Here is a 17,917-nt window from a genome sequence, read left to right as displayed (position 1 = left end):
ACACAAGGAGCACGGAACGGAGAGCAGCCAGTCGAGCTCACAAAAGCAAAAGGCAGAAAGAGCGACAGATGCGTGGGTCCACTCTGGCTATAGGAGTGATTTACAGGCTCCCCACGCTGCGTCCCAAACAGCCTCACCTGCCACAGCCCCACAGACAGTCCTGATGTTGGCAAGGTGCAGTGTGGGCCCCCGCTGAGGGGGTCCCAGGGGGACCCCCGGGGCGGGGCGGGATCTCCCTAGGCCTCAGACGGAGCAGGGGTCACCAGGGCCGCACGCTGTCGCTTCAGAGGGCCGGCCCGACTCAGGTGGCCCAGGCCCCGCCCCAGTCCGGTCTGGGGCCGGGCGGACCCTGTCGCCCCGACGGCCAAGTCTTCCCTTGAGGGGTGTTTTAACCCAGCAGCCGAGTGTCCGTAAGAGGGTGTTGGGCAGCCAACCGTCACGACTGCCGGGAGCTTCGGAAGCCCCGCAAAGCATCGGGGCGGGCTGCAGCCTGAGGGGCGGGAGCTGGGGGCGGGGGGATGGGGCGATTCGCCGGCATTTTCCAGTGGAAGAAGCGCCTCCTTCGGCGGGTGGAAAGTCACGAGACCGCCTGGCGGGAAGCCAGGGGCTTTCTGGGCTTGCCAGCATTAGGTTTCCACAAGTGGTGTCGACAACTGGTCACTTCACTGACTCGTTCTTGACCTTGGCTCTCCAGGTGAAGGCAATCCTGTGGTTTCTACAGAAGACCTGAAAGAATGCCTGAAGAAACAGCTCGAATTCTGCTTTTCACGGTACTGACCCCATCCACCCCCCACCCCCCTCCACCTCAGAAACACCACTTGGATTTCATTCGGGGGCCAAGGAGGGAGGGCACCTGAGTCCGACTCCCGCACTCAAGCCATTCTGGGCGGCGCGGACGGGGTGGGGGCCTGAGGGGTCCTCCCTTAGGGGTCTTCTGAGACTGGAGGAACACCCCAAGGGTGGTGTCAGGGTGGCCCAGAACGAGGTCGCAACGGAGCGCGGGGGTCATGCCGTCCTGCGGAGTCGAACTCGGCCTACACCTACAGCCCAGCTGAGTTGTGGAGGTTGGCTGGGTACATCTCCTGCCCTTTGTTATGTGGGGTTTTTTTGGTGTGTGGTATTTAAGCGCTTACTACGTGCCAGGCGCCGTACTAAGCGCTGGGGTAGATAGCAGCTGATCAGATTGGACACAGTCCCTTCCCCACAGAGGGCTCACTGTCTTAATCCCCATTTTAGAAATGAGGGAACTGACGCCCAGAGAAGTGCAATGGCTTGCCTGAAGCCACACAGCAGACAGGAGGAGGAGTCAGGATTAGAACCCACGTCTTTCGACTCCCAGGCTCTAGCCACGAGGCCGTCCTGCTTCTCTGCATTTGTGATGGTTGGGGTGGGTCCTTTTTGTAATGGTTAGGTGAGGATTTGAAGCTTTATCTGTCCGTACCTCCCCGTCCCCCCAACCAAACTGATGCTGCTCCCTGGCTTCACCCGGCCTTCTCAGCAGCGGTGTTGGGAAATTCCCAGGGATCCAGTTCTTTCCCAGCGCTTTGCAAGAGCCGTAGATTCCCCACCGGGAGCGCGGCTCAAGTCGTGGTTCTGGAGTGGGGCACGGGGCTCCCCTTTCGAGGCTGGCGCCTCGCTCATTCCGCACTCTCTCCGTCCCGTTCAGAGAAAATCTCTCGAAGGACCTGTACCTGATCTCTCAGATGGACAGCGATCAGTTTGTCCCAATCTGGACCGTGGCCAACATGGAGGAAATCAAGAAGTTGACCACCGACCTGGACCTCATTCTCGAAGTGTTGAAATGTACGTGAGTGGCGTTTGAGGAGCTAGCCCTTCCGAGGAGCCGACAGCAGGGTTCCAGGAATTTGAGCTTGCCCAGTGCCGGAGGGTGCCGGCGGCGTAGATTTCCTGCCATCGTGAAACGGGGGCGGGGGGTCCGGGTTTGGGTTCAGTCGGATCCTCGGGGGGCTCTTCCTGAGGAGGAGGGGGTGGGAGGCAGGGATTGTGACCAGTGACGGGAACCTTTGCCCTCTGGTTTTATCCAGCCACCCCTCAAGGTGGGTGAGGTCCAATTTTCCGTGATGATAATAGTGTTGGTATTTGTTAAGCGCTTACTGCGTGCAGAGCACTGTTCTCGGCGCTGGGGTAGACACGGGAATCAGGTTGTCCCACGTGGGGCTCACAGTCTTAGTCCCCATTTTACAGATGAGGTCACTGAGGCACAGAGAAGTGAAGCGACTTGCCCACAGTCACACAGCTGACAAGTGGCAGAGCCGGCATTCGAACCCATGCCCTCTGACTCCAAAGCCCGTGCTCTTTCTAGTGAGCCGCGCTGCGTCTCTGATGCCACCTGCCTTGAGGAGCTCTAACAGCCCCCCATCCCCACCCCGATTTAAGAAGCAGTTGACTTCAGCCACGTGGGAGCGTTGACTCTCCCTTCCATTAAATATTTCTCCGTCACCCCAGGGGGCTCTGCTTGGCCAGGCTCGGCCCGGACACTTCACAAACAGCCCATCGTCCCCCCTTCATTGGACGAGGTTCCCTTTTGGGTGCCTTTTAGGGGAAGCTGAGCGGTTTTTTGGATGGGACTGAAATAAGAATCATAATTGTTCAGCGATTACGATGTGTCAAGTTCCGTTCTAAGTACTGGGGTGGATCCAAGCAGATCAGATTGGACCCAGTCCCCTGCCCCCGCCTGGGGCTCACAGTCTTAATCCCCATTTTACAGACGTGGTAACTGAGACCCAGAGACGTGGAGTGACTTGCCCGAGGTCACCCAGCAGACGAGTGAACCTGGGTCCCTCTGACTCCCGGGCCAGTGCTCCGTCCATTAGGCCACACTGCTTCTCTGCGGTTCCGTAAGCCTGATGACCGTCAGAACCGGGATGGTGGTGAGGCGGAGACTGGCAAGAAGGATGATGATAACGATCGAGGTGTGGTGAGGCGGAGAGTGGAAATAAGGACGATGATGATGATAACAGTTGAGGTGTCGGTGAAGTCCTTACTCTCTTCCACCGAAGTAACCTCTGGGGTTGACCCGGGACCGGAGGCTCGTTGTGGATAGGGAACGTGTCCGTTATGTGTTGAATTATACTCTCCCAAGCGCTTAGTAATAATATGGGCGTTTGTTAAGCGCTTAATTAAGCACTTACTATGTGCCAGGCACTGTTTTAAGCGCTGAACGGTGCCACGCACCCACTAGGTAAATACGGTGGAACGAGCAAGTGAATCGTAAGACGTAATAAATACAATTAATTGTGCCCCGCGCACAGTAAACGCTCAATAAATGCGACCGATTGATGAGGACGGAAGGGCCGTTGCGTTGGGGTCTCTGGCGCCCGTTGCCACCAACCCTGAAATGGAGACGAGCCCCGGCGGGCCACGTGAGGCTTCAAGGAGTATTAGAGATTAAATGCTTACTTTGCACGGGCCTCCGTACTAATCGTTGGGAAAGAATCCATTCCGTGCCTCCCGAGGGCTTGGCTCCGTACGAAGAGCTTGGGAGCGTCTAGCAGGAGGATGCAGCGAATCCCCCCTCCTCAGAGAGTTTGCCATCAGCCAGTGGTACATAGTGAGCGCTTTCCCGCTGCCCTAAGGACTCGGGTCACACGATCCCTGCCTACAAGGAGCCTACGGTTTACGGCGGGGAGACAGACATGAAAATAAATTAGACGCCCGCCCGCGGGGAAGGGCGGTCGATAGGCGGATAGTGAAACCCAGAGGAAACAGTGTGGCTTAGTGGGTAGAACCCGGGCCCCGGAGTCAGAAGGCCTCGTAGCGAGGGATACCGTAAAAAAAGAAAAGTACCAGCATAAAGCGGGAAGCGGTACAAACAGGAATCAGCTGGACAGACGATGGAACGAAAAGATCAATATATGAGTACGGGAACGTGGAGGATTTGCCCTCGAGCCGCCTTTCCGGCCGGAGACGAGGTTTCCACCAGGGAGCCTTTGCCTACATCTCGATCCCCTTCGACTCTTGAGAAGCAGCGTGGCCTAGCAGAGGGGGCCCAGGCCTGGGAGTCGGAGGGCCTGGGTCCTAATCCCGGCTCCCCTGCACGTCTTCTGTGTGACCAAAGGCGAGTCACTTCATTTCTCTGCCTCGGTTACCTCATCTTAATCCCCTTAATAGGGATGAAGATTGTGAGCCCCATATGGGGCAGGGACCGTGTCCAACCTGATTGGCTTATATCTGTCCTGGCGCTTAGAACAGCGCTTGACACGGTAAAAACACCGTTATTGTTTTCGTTATTATTTACTCCCCCCCCACCCCGTGTGACCTTGGGTAAGTCGCTTCTGTAAGCCTCAGCTCCCTCATCGACAAAATGGGAATTCAGTCCCCGCTCTCCCTCCTACCTTGGACTGTGAGCACCAGTCGATTAGACTGTGAGCCCGTCACTTGGCAGGGATTGTCTCTATCTGTTGCCCAGTTGTACATTCCGAGCGCTTAGTACGGTGCTGTGCACATAGTAAGCGCTCAATAAATACGATCGAATGAATGAACGTGGGACCCGATGGTCTTGTATCCGCCCCCAGGACCTCGTCCTTGGCCGGTCCCACAGCGTCTAACAGATACCTCGGTTGTTACGAATCGAGCGCCGTTGGCTCCGTCCCTCCCCGCGCTGCCTTCTGAATCCCCCTTTCGTCTCCACGTTTCAGCTTCCCCCATGGTCCAGGTGGACGAGAAGGGCGAGAAGGTGAGGCCGAACCACAAGCGCTGCATTATCATCCTCCGGGAGATCCCCGAGATCACACCCATCGAGGTGAGGCGACCCAGGGTGGGGCCGGCGACTTCACCCGCCCAGGGGCCGACGGGGAGGCGACCTCGGTCGGGGTTGGGGAGGGAGGGGAGGTTGGGAGCCGAGAAGATTCGTCGTGGGTCACTGGGCCCCGTAGGATTTGATCCGACTGGAAGCTCCGGCAGTGCGAGCTGGGCTGAATTTCCGAGCGACTTGGGTGGGGGGTTATTTCCCTTGGTTACGGGCCTCTGTTACCTCACACGCGCTCGCCTCTCCTTCCCCCCGCAGCCCCCCTAAAATCGCCCACACAGTTTAAGGTACCGCCCCGATCTGTCAGCTAGAAATGAATTGAGGGGTGACCCCAGGGCCAGGCGACAAAGCACCATGCAACACCCAGCGCCACAGCGGCCCCTCCCCTGGGAGAAGAAGGTACCGGCGTTGGGTACTCTGCTCCCCGGCCAGGGCACCGTCCGCGGCCCTGCGGAGGAGTCCTCGCCCGGCGACACCGTCCGGGCCCGGGCTCCCCGGCAGTTGGGATCTCGGGCCGGACGGCCGCTTCAGTGCCCACGGGAAGGGGGGGTTCAGGGTGCTTCGGGAGAGGGCAGTGGCCGTCAGCCTCGGCGGTCGGCTCGGTGGGACTTGAGCCCCGGATGCTGCGTCAGGAAGGACGGCGGCCGGGCCCGAGGCCGGGGCCTGGGGGGCCTGGGTGTCTGGGGAGCGAGCCTCCTGGGGCGGGCCGGGCTCCAGGGCCTCTGGCTCGGTCTCGGCGGGCCGGTCCAAAGACTGCCTCGTCACTCGCCGCGCCCTCTCTCGCCTCGTGCGGCCCTCGGACTTCGGCCCCGCCGCCGGCCCCCCCGAGGCGTCAGGGAGGTCCCCCGTCTTGAGCTCCCCGGCTCAGGTCGGGAGGTAGAGCCCGGGCGAGGACGGGGAGGCGTCTCTTGGTTGGGGGAGGGGAGCGGTATAAATGGAACATTGGTCCCAGTCCCACCTTGCCCCCGACCTTCTAATAAATATGGTATCTGTTAAGCGCTTCCTAGGTGCCGGACACCGTACTAGTCGATGCAGAGTTTAGCCATCTCCCCGGGCGATCTGGTCAGTCAGCATAGTGGCACCCATCCCGGTCTCCTTGGTGTATCCTTCGCCAGCCGATCCCCCGCCTGGTTTTAGGGAAGCCCGGTTGGAAGGGGCGGGGGGGAATCTAGACCTTGTCTGCCTCCCTTGGGAACGGGGGGCAGCGTCACTCGCTTTGAAGCTCGGGACCAGAAGGCCAAACATCCGCCGTGTTCGGCCGGGGCCCGGAGACGGCCCCTCCCGCCACCAACCCCCCCCCCCCCCCTTGTTGCGTGTTCCAGGAGGTCAAGGCGCTGTTCCAAAGTGAAAACTGTCCCAAGGTGATAAGCTGCGAGTTTGCCCACAATAACAGCTGGTACATCACATTCCAGTCGGACACAGACGCCCAGCAGGTGAGGAGGCCCGCCGGCCCGGTCCCCGGGATCCCGGGCCCCATTCTCCCGTCCCGTCCCGTCCCCCCCCCCCCCCGACGATCCCCCTGGGGCGTAACCGTGCCCACACGTCCGCTTCCTAGCACAGCTCTTGCTCCAGCGGAGCGCTTTGCCGTTGGGAACCTAAGGCAGCAACGGTGGCCAGCTGCCCTTGGGAGCCCCGGGGGTGGCGGGAGGTCTCCTCTCCCCTGGCCCCTAGTGATTTGAACTCTCCTCACCCGGCTCCGGTGCTCAGATAGCACCTCTCTGTTTGCGGACTCTCCCCCCGCCCGGACTCTCACGACACCCATCCACCTGCCTTTCAGCCCTGCCTCTCCCCCAGGCTAGACCCGGGGTCATCCCACCCCGTGCCGATCCTCCTCCGGTCTCCGTCGTGCTCACGGAAGCGTCATTCCTTCCCTCTGCCCTCCCTTTTTAGGCTTTCAGATACTTGAGGGAAGAAGTGAAGACCTTTCAGGGCAGGCCGATCATGGTAAGTAGAGGACGGGGCCGGCGTGAAGCGACGCGGCCGTTTTGGAACAGACCTCCTCTGGCCCCGTGCCAGTGAGGGGGTGCTGCCGGACCCGCTGCTCAAGAGGGCTTGGCCCCTTCCGGGCCGACCCCCACCCTCCTCTCGTTCTCGGGTCTCCCGCCATGTCACCCTCCGGCCCCTCCCCGCCGGGTCTCAGGCGGGAAACCTGGGAGCGGTCATCCGCTCCGATCTTACGTAGACGATCCCAGCCGTAAGAACGGCCATCACGGTATTTGTTAAGCGCTGACTATGAGTGGTATTTAAGTGCTTACTCTGTGTCAGGCACCTTTCTAAGCGCTGGGGTAGAGACAAGGTCGACAGGTTGGACGCTGGCCCTGTCCCACCTGGGGCTCACGGCTTAATCCCCATTTTTCGGAGGTGGTAACTGAGGCCCAGAGAAGTGATGTGATTTGCCCAGGGTCACGCGGCAGACACGAGGCGGAGCCGGGATTAGAACCCAGGTCCTTCTGATTCCCGGGCCTGGGCTCTGTCCCCTAGGCCACGCTGCTTTACTAATCGTTGAGCGCTGTCAGATACAGTGCTCGTCCCACGTGGGGCTCAGAATCTAAGGTGGGTGGGGGACGGAGGAACGGGTATCGAATCCCTATTTTAAAGATGAGGTAGCCGAGGCCCAGAGCAACGAAGTGACTTCTTTCACAACGAGAGAGCTGGGATTAGAACCCAGGTCTCCCCGTTGCTCCTCGGCCAGTCCTAGGGGGTGGGTGTCGGGGGGGGGGGGCCTGTCGGTGCAGGGTCAGCACCGGTCAGAGAAGCCCCAGAGGCCGGAAGCGGGCTCCCGGGAGGAGGGAAGGAGTTTGTCTCGGTCAGCATTGCGTTCGGACGGGGGTCACCACCGCCTGGGCTCCACGGGATCCGACCGGCTCCCCGCACTCCCCGCAGTTGTCCGATTATCCCCTGCTGAATGCCGCTTCGCATTGCCACGTCTACCTCCCTCCTAGCGGGAGTGTGAACGTTCTCTCGCTCTCTTTCATTCTCTCCCCGCCACCCCGGCACACCAGGCCAGGATAAAAGCCATCAACACGTTCTTCGCGAAGAATGGGTACCGAGTCATGGACTCCAGCGTGTATCCTCAACCGGTCCAGACGCCGGCCCAGTTTGCCTCTCCGCTCTTTATGCAGCCCGTATACAGCCCCCATCAGCAGTTCTCCATCTACAGCCTCGTGCCTCAGGCCTGGTCCCCGAACCCCGCACCGTACTTCGAAACACCGCTGGTGAGGGACGTGGGGCGGGGGAGAGGGCCCGCTTGGCCACCCGTCCCGGTCCCGGCCGGTCACTTGGCGCAGGACCTAGATCGGGCCTCGAGGTGGGCGGGGGCCCATCGGAGGGGCTTTCGACTTCTCCCGGTGGCCTGGGGTGGGAGAGAGAGGCCGCGGCAGAGCCAGGATTAGAAGAGCGTGTGGGTTTCGAGTCTCCCGTTTTGGGTCCACGACCTTCACTGAGTAAATCGGCGGGATCCAGGTGATTCACGGGGTGGGGCGCCCAGATCCGGCCGGGACAGGAGGGGACCGGGTGGGGTCGGGAGCCCCGGGAGACGCAGCGCCCCCTTGGCGCCCGTGCCATCCGAAATAAGGCAACTGTTAGGTGCTCCGCCCCCGACTCCCCTGTCTGGCGAGTCCCCTGCGGGTGTCATAAAAAAAAAAAAATACGGCCCCACGTGTCAGTTTTGACAACTTTCCCCCATCCGCCTTTTCTCCTAGGCCCCCTTCCCCAATGGTGGATTCATGAATGGCTTTAATTCACCGGGATCTTACAAAACCAATGCTGCTGCTTTGAGTATAGGTCGACCATTCCATAGAAACCGGTAAGTCCCAGGCCCGGGTTGACCGGGAGGGCCGGGTCAGGGCATTTAAATGCACTCCCGGCCGGTGCGGAGGGAGAAAGAGTCCAGGGAGCTCAGATGGGAACGAAGCAGCAGGTGGCGGGAGAAGGTGAGGATCCCGGGAGCCGGACTGTCAGCGGGGCGGGCGCCCCGGCCCGTTGGTGTCAGAAGAGGAGGAGTTGCATGCGGAGACCAGAACTGGCGGGGGGGAAAAGAGGTGAATCGTGGGCCGGCAATCCAACCGATCCCTGGGCGGTGGCATTCTGTGGTTTTCTAGTTGACTGAGCAGGCTTTGGGGAGTCGCCCGTGGGGGTTTGGATCGGCGAAGCTCACCCCCCGGCAGATTTTGTCCAACTGGGCGGCACCGGGAAGCCCGGCTGGGCCGGGGACTCTATCCGAGCCTCCCAGGGTGGCTGCAAGAGAAGCCACGGCGGGCAACGGCCGCATCCAGGCTCCCCGAGCTCCGCGTGGGTGTGGCGAGGGTGGTCGCCGGCCTCGGCCGTAAGGGAGTTAGGGGTCAGCTTTTCCCTGGGCTTCGTTAGCCTGGAATCCCAAGGCGGAATTCTCGCTCACCATGGCCACTTGACCAGCAGGTTTGGGGAGCGGCTGTTGAGAAACGTAGTTTGAGGCACTTGGGCCGTCCTGCGGGGCCCGAGGGAGGATTTCTGGGCCTCTGTGTCCACGTGTCTTCTCCCCGGCCGCGCCCTTTCCGATAACCGTAACCAGAATAATTACGGTTGTTAAACGCTTACCATGCGCCAAGCACTGGGGCAGATACAAGTTAATCAGGTTGGGCACAGTCCCTCACACGGGGCTCACCCTCTTAATCCCCATTTTACAGATGAGTGGACTGGGGCACGGAGAAGTGAAGTGACTAGCCCAAGGTCACGCAGCAGACGGGGTGGTGCCGGGATTAGAACCCAGGCCCTCCTGACTCCCAGGCCCGTGCTCTCTCCATTTGGCCACTCTGCTTCTCTGGCAGTGGAGCCGTGTTTCCACATTTTGGAGTCGGGGTGCGAGTCGCTTGGCATGGCATTTTTCAAGAAGCAGCCTCCCGGAGGTGGCCCGTCACCGGGAGCGGGCTTTCCGCCCCGGCCCGATGATGATCGAATATCGCGCTTTGAGAGAACAGGGCCAGCATTCGCAAGTCCGGGCAGCTTTCCCCTTCTGTCACTCTCCGTCTCCCTCTGTCCTCCTTTCTCCTCCTTTCAGTCTTTCTAAGCGCTTTATTTCCGTGTGTGAGCGAGAGAGATTGTGTGTGTGTGTGGTGGGTTTTTTTTTCTGTTCCTCTGCTCCTGCCTGGACTGAGAGCGTCCGCGCCCTTCTCAGTGACGGAAAGATTATGAGATCTGAGGGCCGTTGGCTAAAACTCACCCCTGGGGCATCCTGGTCCCCCCCACTGGGGCAGATGCCGACGGTGAAGGGACCCGGTCCCGGCTCGGGGCCGGGGTCTACACCCCAGCAAGCCCATAGAGGCTTCCAGAAATGCCCGGGTCTTTGGCCCTGTTCGGGATTGCTTTTTCGCGGGCCCTTTCCAGGACGCCGTTGGCTGCGGATCCCCAGATCCGGGTGGGACCCTGACCTTGGGAAGCGCCAGCGAGGAGTGTCCAGAATCCCGTTCCCCCCCACCCCCCCACGCTTTTCCGATGAACGGGACAGACGGGGAGCGAGGAGAATTCTCGTAGTTCTAGAAGCCGCCCCCCCCCGCGGGGACCCCCAAGCGATCTGTGGGGGTTAGGACCACTGTCGGCTGCACCCGTTCCCCCCACTGCACAGTGCGAGTTTGTCGGAGCGGGAAGTCTGCTTCCAGCCTTTAGGGACCCACCGGAACCCGGGAATCCTGAGTGAGAAGCGGGCGGGGAGGGAGGGAGCTCGGAGCAGATTCGCTGGGAAGGAGCGTGTCCGGAGACGCGGATCTTCCCGGCTCCGGTCGGCCCCTCTCCCGTCACCTGGGGTTTCATCATTCCAACTTTGGATACGGAAAGGGGGGCCTTTGGCACCTGGAGCTGCACCCCACGGCACCGTGCGGGATGGCAGCGGGGGCTGGAGGAGGGTCGAGGGCCCCCGCCGACCACTCCGCTCTGAGCTCACGGAGCCCGTGACCATCCGTGTCGTAGCGTGAAGCCTCACTTCCGGCCAGCCGGTAGCTCGGAGCAGCCGACGGAAGGCCCCGGCGCGGTGGGCTCCGGGTCGCTGGGGGACGGACCGTTGAACAGAACCGGGTCGAGGAACTTCCCGCCGGAGCGGCACACCCATCCGCTCCCTGGGCCCCAGGAGCCGACCTACCCCCTGAAGGAGAGCCCCTCCTCCCCGCCGGAGCAGAATGGGGACTACGGGATCGGCCGGGGAAGGTGAGGACGCACGGCGGGGGCGGGGGGAGAAGTTTCCGGGGCTCGCCGACGGGCTGGTGCACCCCTGTGTTGTCTCCTTGGGGCCTTTACCTCTGGGAGTCAGTTGCCCACGGGGCACCCCCTCTAGACCGTAAGCCTCCCTCCCCCGGACTGTAAGGCCCCCTCCCACCATTCATTCAGTAGTATTTATTGAGCGCTCCCTATGTGCAGAGCACTCATTGGACTCCCGTCTTTCTCCTTTCCTCCCCGTTACTTTGGACAGTGAGGGTTTGCAGGTGTGGTGGGGAAGCCCGTTCGTTCGCTCGTTCGCTCGTCCCTCCCCCATATTAACTGGTTACTCTGCTAAGCACTGGGCTTGGTGTGGGGTGACCCGAGCCAGTGCCGTTCCAGGCCCACCCTGGGGCCAAGCTCCGGTGATTTGGATAATAATGACGATGATGATGACGGTATTTGTGAAGCGCTTACTGTGCGTCAGGCACTGTACTCGATGCCGAGGTGGGTTCAAGCGGATCGGGTCGGACGCGGTCCCTGTCGTCCCACGTAGGGCTCACGGTCTTAATCCCCATTACGGATGAGGATACCGAGGCCCAGTGAAGTGACTTGCACAAGGCCACACAAAAGATAAGTGGAGGAGCCGGGATTAGAACCCATGACCTTCTGACTCCCAGGCCCTATCCACTACTCCGTTCTGCTTCTTGCCCCTGCCCCACTGTGGGTAGGCCTCAGGGGGAAATGATTGAGAATAATAATGATAATTAGATAATAATTGTGGTTCTTAAGTGCTTGCTGTGTATCCAGCCCTCTACTGAGCACCGGCGTGGCTACGAGCAAGCTGGGTCGGGCACAGCCCCTGTCTCACGTGGGGGCTCACAGTCTTCATCTCCATTTTCCAGGTGATGAAACTGAGGCCCAGGGAAGTGCAGTGGCTCTCCCAGGGTCACAGAGCAGACAAGTGGCAGGGCCGGGAACAGAACCCGCGTCCTTCCGAATCGTAGGCCCGGGCTCTATCCCCTGGGCCGTGTGGGTTCTCCCCCGCCACAGTCTTCTCTACTATCAAACTGGGGAGAATCAGGACTCTGTCACACCGCATCCACTCGCGGCAGATGGATGGGCGTCCCTGCTCAAAGACACGATTCTTGGCGGTGGAGCGTCTGGCCGGCGTCGCCCGAGGGGGCCCCGACCCAGTTAGGGCCTCCCTTCCCCGGCAGGCGGCTCGGCCCGTGGTTAAAAGCTGTTTTTGTTGGCCTCCGTCTCACTTTTCCCCCGCTTCTCCTTGCGAGGGGGCTGTCCCGGGGATATTAATGGTGTTTGTTAAGCGCTTACTATGCGCCGGGCACCGTACTAAGCGCCGTCCTTGTGTGGGCTTGCAGATCTGGCCCTGGAGCAGCTTTTGATAAGTGATGGATTGTCCTCCGTTTTGGACTCACCCTCTGGCCCCCCGAGATCTGGTTTGTTTTGGGGGGCTTTTTATGGTATTTATTAAGCCCTTACTACGTGCCAGACACTTTTGTAAGCGCTGGGGTGGGCCGGCCCTCACCCCCCGCCGGTTTTTCCACATTTCCCCACGGCCTAGGCCCCCCGTGAGAACCCGGCGGCGAGGGAACGTCCCCGAATCCTCTCCGGCCCCTCCCGCCTCCCCCGCCGGAAAGCCGGGAGATAGGGAAGCAGCGTGGCCGCGTGGAATGAGGCCTGGCCCGGAGGCCAAGGAATCTGCCTTCTGATCCTGGCTCCGCGGCTCATCCGTTGTGTGACCTTTGCTTCTCGGTGCCTCGGTTCCTTCATCTGCGAAATGGAGAGCCAATTTCTCTTCTCCCTCCTACGTTAGACTGTGGAAGATTGAGTGTCCCACCTGATTTTCTTGTAACTGCCCTAGTGTGCACACTGCTTGGTACAGAGTGAGCGCTTAACAAATACCATAGGGGGTGTTGAAGCCCTCCGCCCCCCCCCCAAAAAACCTTCAGGCCGTGTGACCTGGGGCGAGTCACTTCACTTCTCCGGGCCTCAGTTCCCTCGTCCGTCAGATGGAGGTTCAGTACCTGTTCTCCCTCCCCTGGGAGCCCGATGTGGGACCTGATTACCTGTCTCTACCCCAGCGTTGAGGGCAGTGGTTGGCACACAGTTGAGCGCTTAATAAATGGCACGGTTATTGATTAGTGGGTCTTCCTTCTCTCCCACCAGGAGAAACGTTTTCAGAGGCCGGAGACGGAGAGAAGACGACAGGATGTCAGTAAGTTTCCTTGCCTTGGCACCGAGAGGAAGGAAAAAGGGCCAAGGAGCCGGGAAGCGTTTTTTGACCCCAAGGGTCTGTCTTTGGGCTGCCCGGCGGGGGGCGCCACGCACGCTGTCCTCCAAAAGAGTCGTCATTCATTCATTCAGTCGTATTTATCGAGCGCTTACTGTGTGCAGAGCACTGTACTGAGCGCTTGGAATGGACAGTTCGGCAACAGATGGAGACGATCCCCGCCCAGCGACGGGCTCACAGTCTTGGGTGCCTTGGCCGGGTGGAAACCAGAGCGGAGGGCTCCCAGCGGAGAAGTCGGCCGGTGCGCCGCTGACCCCGTTGTCCGTCTCTCTTAGCGACCCCTCCCCTCCGCCGAAACCAAGGCCCCCACACCAAAGTTCGACCTGCTGGCGTCCAACTTCCCCCCCTTGCCCGGCAGTTCAGCGAGAACCCAAGGGGAGCCCGTCCTGGAGAGCCGGATGTCTGACGTCGTCCGGGGCGTCTGCAAAGAGAAGGTAATCGGGGCGACGGCCTAGGCGGCGGTGGGTCTGGCCGGCCCCTTTCCGTGTGAGGCCTCGGCGTCTCTGGGGCACGCGTGGGCTGAGAGTCCCATTTCTCCCCCCGCCCGGCTGGCATTTTGCCACCCGTCCTGAAAACACGATGGGCCGCGTGTCTGGCGTGGAGCCGGCCAGGGCCGTCAGCTGCCCGAGGGCCCGAGGTCTGCGGAGGGTCCCGGCCACGGGGAACCCCCGGCAGGCTTGCCGTCGAGGGAGTTGGTTGTATTTATTGCGTGCTTACCGTGTGCAGTGCTTTGGAGAGGACACTATAACAATAAACAGTCCCGTTCCCTGCCCGCAGCGAGCTTACGGTCTAGAGAGAACTCCCCGGAGGGTTCACGTATTACGGCCTTCTCCACGAACCCCCTACCTTGATCCGTCGGTCGACCGGTGGGTCTGATTCCCGGTCGCAGTGTGTGTCGCGCAAACCACCTCCGCATCGGGCCGGCGATGCCAGTGGCTCCTCGCCCTCCGCTCTTCCTCTTCCTCCTCGGGCCAGTTCCCGGGGCCCGAAATCCCCGGGGGTGGAACCCCCCCCCCCCCCGCTTCCGGCCCTTGGGGGCAGAGTGGCCAAGAATTTGGGGGTCGGCCCTCCGGTCGTACGCGCAGACGACCGTGCCCGTCGTCATCTTCTCAGGAGACCAGAGACGCGCCGGCCAGCTCCTCAGCCCCCGTGCAGGAAGAGCCGGCCGGCGTCCAACCGCCGGCCGCCAGCACGAGCCCTCCGCTGGCCGCCGAGGCACCCGCGTCAAGGTAGGGCCTGGGGTCTCGGGGTGGGGAGGCGTCGGGGTGTCACCGGCCCCTCTCTTTTTGGGGAGGACGCGGGGAGGCCGAGCCCATTGGTCTAGAGGGTCACTCGTGGGGGTCCCCGGGTGATCTCTGACCCCCCCCACCCCCCGGTCTGACAGTGGGGGTCATCGGGGCCGAGGGAGACGGGGGCCGTGGGGGTCTCGGTAGCCACTCACGCCGAGCTCTCCGCTCCGTGGGTTAGCACAACCCAGCAGGAAAATCCCCCGGCGGAGGTGTCCGCTCAGAAGGAAGCTCCCAGCCAGACGCCCCCGCTGCGGGCGGGATCCCCCGGTGCCCCGAAGCCGCCCCGGTCGAGCGCCACCCCCCCGGCCAACAACTCACACGTGACCCCGGCCGTGACTCTACAGGTAACGGGAGCTGGGGACGGGCGGGCGGGGGGCCGCCCCCCACCTCACCCCACCCCACCCCGCCTCCATCGAGCACCGTCAAGCCACCCTCACCAGCTGCCCCGTCCCCTGTCCTTGCCCCGGGCGCCGCCTGCCCCGGGCGCCGCCGCGATCAAGCCTCCCCCCTCCCGGGCACCGGCACCCCCTCTCCCCGCAGGAACCCCGCAAGCTGAGCTACGCCGAAGTGTGCCAGAAACCGCCGAAAGAGCCCCCGGCGCAGCCGCCCCGCGAGCCCCGCCCCGGCGCCGCGGCCTCCCCCGCCAAAAGCGAGGAGGACGGGGTCCCCGACAAGCCGGCCGAGAAGGCGTCCGAGAAGTTTTCCGAGAAGACGGAAGGGAGGGCCGCGAAGGATTACGCCGGCTTCCGGGGGGGCGCGGCGCCCCGGGGGCCCCCCTTCAAAATCAGGGAACAGAGGCGCCAGTTCGGCCACCGGCCTTTACCTCAGGGAGCGCCGCGACGCAACGGCAAGGACCAGCCGGCCCCGCCCAGATCACCAAAGTAAAAACTGGTCAAAACCTCCCACGGGGCTCGCCGGAGCTTGGACTGTGCGTGCTGCGGAGGAGCCGGGGCCCTGCCGGGCCCGGGGGGGAGCGTGAGGGGCGGGGTGGGGGGCCGGGGAGCAGCCCCGGGGGAGGCGGGGGGCAGCAGGTGGGAGGGAGGGAGAACCGGGCGGGGGGAGGGTGGGAGCGAAAAGAAGCGCAGAATTCGAATGGGTGTTTGAGATGTGTGTGCGTGCGCGCGTGTGTGAGAGAGAGAGAGAGATTGAGAGATAGAGAGAGATAGAGAGGGGTGGGATCCTGAAATTCATCTCGCAAATGATGGGGGTGGGAGGGGGCCGGGGGGAGTTATCCTGGGGATTCCAATCAGTATAAATAGCTATAAATATTATAATTTTTTGTATTTTTTTGTTTTATTTTTAATTTTCCCGAGGTTCCCTGCCTGGAATCGATTTTTCCTTTCGGGGGCGGGGGTGGGAGGGGGGCGGTCGAGAACCAGCTGGAAAGGCATGCCTATCACGCGTCCCTCGGTCCCAGAGCCGAGGGAGCGAAAGAAATATTTTTTGAAAAAGCGTTTCTGTAAAATTAGAAATTACTTTTTTTAAATCTATTTAAAGTTGGGCTCGTAGGTTGATCTGTCGGCCGATTCGGCCTCGTGTGGGGAGCAGGTAATTGGCTAAGGGGCCGGGTCCGTGTGCGTGGGTGGGCGAGCGCGTGTTCTGTGTTGTGCGTGTGCGTCTCTGTGTGTCGGCGTGCGTGTGTACGTGTGGCTTAGCTGCAGCCCGCGCTGTCGTGTCATGAATTAGTCGCTGATCGAAAAAACTGAATGTACTACTGGAAGCGAAATCTCGTTTTGTTTTTCCAGCTTGAAATTTAGTCTGTCTTTTGACCTTACTAATATTTCATTCAGCAAAAGCTTTTTAAATTCTTGGTTTTACGGGAGATCTGAGCGTAGTTCAGAAAAGTTGGGAAGGGAGAGAGAGACAAAAAAAAAAGAAACCACAAAAAAACGTAGGTGTGCTTGACAGTTTTAACCTGTCCGCTTTTCTCTTCCCATACAGGGGAGCATAACGTCTGTGTGTGTGTGTGTGTGTGTGTGTTTTTTTGTTTGTTTTTGAGGTTTTGGAATTGTCCCCCCCCCCCCCCCCCCCCCCCCCCCCTTTTTTGCCTCCCTTAAATTACCACAAATGTGATGAATGCTCTTCGTTGCCTTAGCCAGACCTAGCTCCAGGCCCACAATAGACATAATTCACAACTTGGCTTCTGAGATGGTGTTGAAGGTTTTTTTTGTTACTGTTGTTGTGATTTGTTTGGGGGTTTTTGTTTTTTAATTCTTTGCCTGTGTTCAGATATTCACACACCCTTAGGGCCCAGTGCAGAAGTCCCACTGCCCCCTCCAGTAATTTATTTGTGTTAGTGCTAAAGACGAGACTTCATAACTGACTCCTTAAAGTGTTAAGTACTGTAGAAAGCCAATGTTCTAATTTAGGGGGAGATTAGGGGGTTCATCGTACACTCGATGCCTACAGGGGGCTTTTTTGGTGGGTTTTTCTTCGTTCAACTGTTTTCTCTGGTTTGGGACTTCATTGCTTGGAGTGGAACCTCGAAGGCCACGAAAGTTTAATTTCCGGAAGGAGGGTTGAGGATTTGGGGGGTGGAAAAAGCCTACTTTGGTCGCGGAACGCCCCCCCAGCTCTGTTGGGAGACCACCGACCAGCCGACGGACGCGCGCGTCGCGGAGCCCGAGGCGAAGCCCTCGCCCGGGTCCCAGCACGGATCCCGAGACACCAGACGGACCGCCTCCCGGCCCGTCTGTCGGAAGTCGGAGACCGGGTTCAAAATCCTGTATAAAAGTTGGGGGTTTTTATGTTATTTGTTTTTTGGTTCTCGTCTTCTTTCTTTTAGAGATAGTTTGCCGAAGTAAGAATTGTACTTTTTCCTAATTTTTTTTTTTTTCAGTGAATTGCAAGTGTACAAATTGAAGTTGTAAAATTGTGAACACTGGAAAGTACCATTGTGACATATATCCAGTAAACACCTTAGTAATATATGCTAGTGATATTAGAATGAATGTAAGTGGAGGTTAAAAATGACATTACTGTGAAACTTTCATCTTCCAACTTTATCCAGTTAACCTTTGGAAATCTTTAATTCAGGAGGTTTTACTGTTAACGAGCGCTTGGAGAACACCCTGCGTATCTATTTTTTTATCTAGAGAGCCAGAGTTGACATTTCTCTGCAACTTATTATCCCGCTTGGCAATTGCTTTTTGATTTCATGGATTGATAACACGGCTTACTATATTTATACAGTTTAAAACTGTTCATTTCTATCCATTATAAACAAAAAAAAATTATTCACTAAAATAAACATACCTGTACCGAGTCGGGAGGGGGTTAGGTTTGTGTGGTGTTTCTCTCTCTCTCTCTCTTTTTTTTTTTGGTTCATTTTGTTTGTTTTGTTGATAATCACCGATCGCACCGACGATAGCGAAACCAAAAAAA

General features: G+C 59.7%; 1 protein-coding gene across 1 annotated transcript in view; it reads left to right on the top strand.

Annotated features, from left to right (window-relative positions):
* LARP4 (La ribonucleoprotein 4) overlaps positions 1 to 15,438 on the top strand; it is a 36,859-nt gene extending 21,421 nt beyond the window's left edge. Inside the window, exons 4-16 of the mRNA XM_029073831.2 lie at positions 695 to 770; positions 1,667 to 1,803; positions 4,659 to 4,762; positions 6,091 to 6,201; positions 6,659 to 6,712; positions 7,771 to 7,983; positions 8,470 to 8,573; positions 10,709 to 10,942; positions 13,121 to 13,169; positions 13,520 to 13,678; positions 14,358 to 14,473; positions 14,712 to 14,877; positions 15,074 to 15,438. Coding sequence (XP_028929664.1) covers positions 695 to 770; positions 1,667 to 1,803; positions 4,659 to 4,762; positions 6,091 to 6,201; positions 6,659 to 6,712; positions 7,771 to 7,983; positions 8,470 to 8,573; positions 10,709 to 10,942; positions 13,121 to 13,169; positions 13,520 to 13,678; positions 14,358 to 14,473; positions 14,712 to 14,877; positions 15,074 to 15,418 — 1,868 coding nt within the window. The 3' untranslated portion in view covers positions 15,419 to 15,438. The remainder of the gene's footprint in view (positions 1 to 694; positions 771 to 1,666; positions 1,804 to 4,658; positions 4,763 to 6,090; positions 6,202 to 6,658; positions 6,713 to 7,770; positions 7,984 to 8,469; positions 8,574 to 10,708; positions 10,943 to 13,120; positions 13,170 to 13,519; positions 13,679 to 14,357; positions 14,474 to 14,711; positions 14,878 to 15,073) is intronic.
* Positions 15,439 to 17,917: the final 2,479 nt, after the last annotated feature.

Source organism: Ornithorhynchus anatinus, chromosome 10, assembly GCF_004115215.2.
Source record: "Ornithorhynchus anatinus isolate Pmale09 chromosome 10, mOrnAna1.pri.v4, whole genome shotgun sequence".
Taxonomy (NCBI): Eukaryota; Metazoa; Chordata; class Mammalia; order Monotremata; family Ornithorhynchidae; genus Ornithorhynchus; species Ornithorhynchus anatinus.
This window is presented reverse-complemented; position numbering and strand designations above follow the sequence as displayed.